Consider the following 6,775-nt stretch of genomic DNA (forward strand, 5'->3'; position numbering starts at 1 on the left):
TATTTTAATCCAATTGTCCGCCTACCACCAAATATTTTCCATGCAATCGTAAATTAAAAGAGTTCGATAAACAATTCCGTGTTTTTTATCGAATACTGATTAATAATCTTTTGTCAGGGAGAAGATGTATGCACAGCTATTCTCATTCATAATTATGACGCGGAATTCAGAAGTGCGTGGATTACATAACCCCTTTTGTTTATAGATAGTTGTGTTAGGTAATGCTTAATCACCACGTGCACAATCGCCGTATTTAAAGATCCCTTTGCTTAGTTTCGGGGCATTTCGAAAGAGATACGCAAGCCGGGAAGTCCGGGCGAATTTTCTTATACTCTCGCGCTACGTCGCCGAAGCCCAACCACGTGCTTTAGTTGTTTCGTCGTTTATTTTCTCAAGTTCATGGCTGTACCTACCCTGTCTCTGCTGTTTAACTAGAAGATTTATACTGCATGTCCATTCTCTGCCGCTTCGCAAGTTCCACATCATGCCGGAGTAGCGGGACAACGCGTACAGCAATAGTTTACTCGGTATTTTAAAACATTTTTATGTGTTTTCTTTTTCGCTTGCTTATCCGTTTGTTTATCCCGTAGTGTGTTTTATATCTACGTAGTTCTGTTTATAGCAATTTATTACCATATGTGTTACGGCTGTAGTAGCTTACGTTCGCTCGTGTGCCAAGTTTGCCAAGTTACAAAAAGTCCAAAATTTCGCTGGACGAATCATTTTGGGACTAAGAAAGTATGATCATATTTCGGATGGACTGCGATCACTAAACTGGCTTCCTATTAAAGAGAGACTCATTCTAAACGATGCAACCATGATGCACAAATGCATTAACAAACTTGTTCCAGACTATCTTGTTGAAATGTTTAAACTACGTTCCCATGTCCATAATAGACAAACTCGATCGTCTAGTGCCTTGGATATACCCTTATGCCGACTGTCAACAGGACAACGCTCTTTTACCTACAGAGGAGCTAAACTCTGGAACTCTTTAAATAGTAACATCAAGTCTTTAAAATGCCCGAGGAATTTTAGGCGCCATTTCGCAAATGTATTATTAGGTTAATTTTTTACATTTAGAATATTTTTGACATATTTATTGTAATTATAACTATACTTATATTCTTAATTAATCTAAATTTTTAAATTTTTTATCTGTATTTGTAATTTTATAATATTGAGCTGAAAAACCCTTTTTAGGGAGCGTCAATAAAGTATGTATGTATGTATGTATGTATGTATGTGTGTCGAGCAAAGATTGGCAAACGCCGTGTGTCGGCTGTAGTAGCTAAAACGTTCGCTCGTGTGTCGAGCAGAGATTGGTAGACGCCGGCGCCGTGTGTCGGCTGCCCGGTCGGCTGTAGTAGCTATAAAACGTTCGCTCGTGTGTCGAGCAGAGATTGGTAGACGCCGTGTGTCGGCTGTAGTAGCTAAAACGTTCGCTCGTGTTTCGAGCAGGCACTGGCAGACGCCGGGTGTCGGCTGGTAATAGCTTAACCGTTTGCTCGTGTGTCGAGCAGAGACTGGCAGAGGCCGTATGTCGGCTGCAGCTAAAACGTTCGCTCGTGTGTCGAGCTGAAATTTGCAGATGCCGTGTGTCGTGTGTCGAGCAGAAACTGTCAGATGCGTTTGTCGGCTGTAGCTAAAACGTTCGCTCGTGTGTCGAGCAGAAATTGTCAGATGCCGTGTGTCGGCTTTACGTTGCTCAATGTTTGCTCTTGCGTTTAGCACAATTTGTTACACGCCGTGTCGGTTTTAGTCTAAAGGTTGGCTCGTGGGTCGAGCTTAGTTGGCAGGAGCCTTGTGTCGGTTTTGTTTAAAGTTTGAACTGTGTATTGTGGGTATTTGGCAACAATCATGTATCGACCATTCCGGGGGGGGGGGGCACCCTGTATTTTAACTGTTAGTGTGCTAAGTGTTTCGTTACGGTATATCTGGCTGGAATTGTTTTGCTTGCATGTCAAGAAAATCAAGTAGTTGCCGATTGATGGACATTTGTTTCAGAGCTTACTGGTGTCAGTAAGAGTGTTAATGAGCTTAGGTTTAAAGTGTTTACGAGTTGGTTACGTAAGGTTTGTTACGTAACCCATCCCAGTGCGGAACTTTATTGGACAGGTATCACGCATGTTTGTTTTATGGATCTGTGTATCTCTGTAGGTTCAGTGTTTAAATTTTCAAAGCTCGCCGGTTGGCCGTTTTCATCCACGGAGTTTAATGTTTTATCCACGTTTAGACACGAACAACGTGGGATATATGGAAGTGATGTTTATCCTTTATTTTTCCCCAAGCTAGAAGTTTTAAAATTAAAATTCAAATATTATGTCTTTTTTTTTTATAATAATAAAAAAAATAATTTTAAACAGTCCACCCCCTCCACTGGCCTTGTCGCGATCAGAAGGGTAATCTCAGTTACGCCCTATAATCCGTTTACGACGGATTCCTGGTCCGGCTTGGCTAGTGGGGTTTTTTCCCTTCTGTTCATTTTTCGTTTGTTGTCTTACGTTTTCCTTTCTGTAACAACAATGGTTTTAATCTGCCCGCCTTAGGTATTGGCGATTTCTTGAAGGAGTTTTTTCTTGAATCTCCTACTCTCATTATAAGCCACGATCGAAATACATGCTATGGTGTAGGGAAGTAACCCCACTAGCCTGGCCGGGCCTCTCGCATACCGGTTGGGGTTTGAGGGGATTTTTGAGTTTTGGGGAGAAGGTGTATTTTTGGGGTACTCTTTCCTATAAATGTGAAGATCTTTTGAGTTTGTACTGAAGCAGCAAGGTGCGTGAGCAGCCGAAGGCCACAATCTTTCCCCATACCTTATCCACGCCGGACAATGAGCGGCATAATTAATGAGTGAGAATGGTATACTATTCTCATTCATAATTATGACGCGGAATTCAGAAGTGCGTGGATTACATAACCCCTTTTGTTTATAGATAGTTGTGTTAGGTAATGCTTAATCACCACGTGCACAATCGCCGTATTTAAAGATCCCTTTGCTTAGTTTCGGGGCATTTCGAAAGAGATACGCAAGCCGGGAAGTCCGGGCGAATTTTCGACCCTCCCACCTCCCCTTCGGCGACGTAATAGACAACTATAGTGCTTTCTCACCCTGTCACTCATTGCCTCGGCCACAATCTTTCCCCATACCTTATCCACGCCGGACAATGAGCGGCATAATTAATGAGTGAGAAGGGTATACTATTTATACATACATGCCTTCTTTGTCAAGTCTCTTGGTTACCTTCTCACTAAAGATGCCATTATCTACAGGCTGTTGTCAAGTTAACACTCGAATTATTTTTCTCTGTACCTTTCTTTTGACGCTGAGTCGTTTATTTTTGATTTTTTTTTTCGTTTGTAGACGACACAAGAAAATCTAGTCGTTAAAATCAAGCTATTTCTCACGCTATGCGCTCGTAGCAATAAAGCGGATGATTTCTGTATAGCTCCAACTCAATTATGCATACAGATTTTCGTACTATCCTGACATTCGGAACAGCATGCAGCCGACATGAACAGAACAAAACTCACAACTACCATGCATAATAAAGTATAGGGTTATCAGTTACCGCAATGAGGTACAACATTTTCCAGTCTTGGAGATTATTCCTGTGTTTAACATTTGCGGTGGCTAGCTTGCTAGGGCTCTGGCTTGTTTTCAATCTAAATGTGACTCGGTTCAATGATGTCTACCTGGTGAAATACGTTGGGAGGAATGAAATGAAAACAAGTGTTGTGCCAGAGAAGCCGTGGCATAAAACGGTTACAACTCCCCCGGCACCTTACGTATACGGCGAGACTGGATGCCCTGACAATCCACGGCGCAAAGATTTACACGAACTTTTCCGCGCGTGGACGACTGCCTGCAAGGAGCACAACATTAACTATACTCTGGCGTTTGGAAGTCTTCTCGGAGCGATGCGAAACAAAGATGTTATTCCATGGGATCACGACATTGATATAAATATCCATGTAAAATATTTTCCGATTTTGAAGAGATGGTCGGAGGAAGGAAAATTTACAAAGACCGATGGTACGATTCGTTTGGCGATACAGCCTGGAGCTGTGATGAACATACCAGAGGAAAAGCGAACTCGCCATAACTGCCAAGGAAAAGTAACATCACACATGGAAGACCAATGCTCTTTTCTTGAGCCTATGGCGAGACTCATTAGAGGAAGTGTCTTTGTAGACTTTTTCCATTTTTACGAAAAAGGTCACTTGATTGAAGACCCCAGTGAAAATAGGTTAAAACAGTACAATAAGACAGATTTCTGTCCATTTAGACCGTGCAGTTTCATGGGTTTTAATGCTTTATGTCCAAACAGGCCTTGGGAAATTTTACGAGTTTACTTCAAGACTGACAACTTTGATCCGAACAAAAAGTGCAAGAATGGCATTTGGGTGGATAATTAGTAAACAAAGGAAAATTTGACGGTTTTGTTTCGATTTCGTTTTTCAGTTTAATCCAGAGTTAAATCCTGAGTGAATCCAGCTTGTTTGAACTGAAGTACGAATACGAGACTGAGTATGAGTACGACTTTTCAAACGTAGTGCTTATCACATGTTATCTGTTTCGATTTCCACACTTCACAGCAATCCTTTTCAACTGGTCAACAACAGGGAGCCGACCAATCAGAGACTGGAAAGAAGAATATAAACTCTAAGGTAATTTTTAGTGCTGGAAAATATCTCAGGAATTTTCTTCGTTAGTCCTAAAATGGAAATCGGGGATCACAGGAGGTTAAGAAAAAATTCTTTGAGCTACACGGATCTCTGTACAGCTACGTCATCAGTGTGGAATTTTTCGGGTCGAATCGGGGAAAGAAACGTCTGTTTGCTCAGGCCAAGCTAGCGGCAGTTTAGCGGCAAATATTTATTCAAATAAGCAAAACAATCATAAACATCGTTTACAGTCCTTTATATTATCTGCAGGTCTTAGTTTTCTTTTCTGATTGCACGATAGCTTCTGTCCGTTATCATAATCTTTATTTCCCATGCATAAAAACGTGAAGTCGAGGGAAGAGTAGCAACTCGTGTTATCTCTAATAAAAAATGTGAAATAAAAAATAAAAATAAATTAAGTAAGTATGAATAAAATTAAAATTGAACAAAATAAAGCTGGTTTATTTGTGGAAGTTGAAAGCTGATTTTTAGTTCAATGTCACTCCCTTTATACGCCCTATGCCGTGCCCAGTCTGTACTTGTTTTCAAATTTTTTAAAATCCGTGAAAAACTGAGAGACAGACAGTCACGTAATGGCTTAGCAGCTTGGCTTTAGATCTATTTGCAGCTTTCGTCAGTGAAAACTCGCAAATAACTAGCAGAGGAAGTTTAAAGGGGTAATAAAACAGTGTTTTAGTTAAACTGATTCATGATTAAGGCGGGGGTAAATGTGTATTTGAGTGAAATTTTAGGAGGCTAAAGAAGGAAAGAAGAAGAAAAGTTGCTTTTGTTTGAAACACCACCAGACAGTTGACCCCCACGCAATTAAAGAGCGCATAGCACTCCAGGTTGTCAGGGGACTGTTTTGGTGTCCATCTACTAATTTTTAACTTCAAATTATAATTTTAAAATCACACTTAATCTTTATAATATTTCTCATTTCTCCAAATTTTACTACTCCTTTGCGAAAACTATCTCCTAAAAAAATCCCCAAAATTCACCAAAAAATTCATAAAACACCGCAAAACATAGTCTCCCTCGCAGCCGTTTTTAGTGTCGTCACGCAAAATTTTACACACTGCCAACTCGCTCGTCGCTGAATAGCTGGTAACATTTACATCCAGACATGATGAAATTATTGCCGGGAGATCAAAAGACGTTTTACCAAAAATAAAGATCTTTTCCTTTTTAGGAAATTCACAGGAACAGACAAAACACCGGTCACTCTGCAGCACTTTCTTTGGCGGAAAATTTCCGCCATTCCCAAACCTCTGCAAGGCACGAATTCGCGGAAAAAAACATGTTGATTTCAATCTCCTGTGCTCTGATTGGTCACATTATAAACAAAGGGAAAGGAATGTTGTTCGAATGTGAGCAGCCGTTTGTGGGGAGGAATTTTGCGTGACGACACTAATCAAAGATCTCTTCGAGATATCGACTTTTTTTGCATGAAGTTAGTATGAGTAGAAGGTTTGGATATTACCAAAAGCCGCTTCTCCTCGCGTTATTCTTTACCTTACGGCTACACATGCCATTTCTAACGACTACATTTCCAGTAAAACAGTTGCTGTTTATTTTTCTAATGGCGATGTATTATTTTCTGAATACATTCTTCATATATACCCACACCCCCGGCCCACACCGAAAAGAAATCCCTTGAATTGAGAACGCGAATAAATGATTATTTACTCGTGTTTAGCGTGACTAACGCAATAGATTGTCGCGAAAACAAATCCTTTAGGTTGAATATTAGCGCCGCTTTAGTGTGTGAGACGCTTGTACCAGTACAACGCTTTAGACTGTGAAAGACTTAAACGTTGCCTTCATGGGCTGAACCACTCACATTCTCGATTAGTTGTGTCATATCTCATTTGAGATACTCACGCATAAAAATAATTGTTATATAACGTTTATACATGTGACAAGTCACGTTTTTAACACGAGATCGCAAGTGTTGACGCAATACTAATAAGAGACCCTTTCATCACCCACAGCGGAATATGTGACAAGTCACGTCTTTAACACGAGATCGCAAGTGTTGACGCAATACTAATAAGAGACCCTTTCATCACCCACAGCGAAAAGAAATCCCTTGAGAAATTAAAAC

The 6,775-nt window shown here is 40.4% G+C and overlaps 1 protein-coding gene across 1 annotated transcript; it reads left to right on the forward strand.

Moving 5' to 3' along the window:
* Window positions 1-3,501: 3,501 nt before the first annotated feature.
* Window positions 3,502-4,419, forward strand: LOC144635842 (ribitol 5-phosphate transferase FKRP-like). Its single transcript, XM_078494961.1, has one exon. It carries the CDS (start codon window positions 3,577-3,579, stop codon window positions 4,417-4,419), a length of 843 nt encoding a protein of 280 aa, XP_078351087.1. The 5' UTR covers window positions 3,502-3,576.
* The last annotated feature ends 2,356 nt before the right edge of the window (window positions 4,420-6,775 follow it).

This window comes from Oculina patagonica, chromosome 13, assembly GCF_052425735.1.
Source record: "Oculina patagonica isolate OP01 chromosome 13, crgOcupat, whole genome shotgun sequence".
In the NCBI taxonomy this organism is placed as follows: Eukaryota; Metazoa; Cnidaria; class Anthozoa; order Scleractinia; family Oculinidae; genus Oculina; species Oculina patagonica.

Bases quoted from the DNA above. Each gene is read 5' to 3' on its own strand.
- LOC144635842 (XM_078494961.1), top strand. From the start codon at position 3,577: ATGAGGTACAACATTTTCCAGTCTTGGAGATTATTCCTGTGTTTAACA.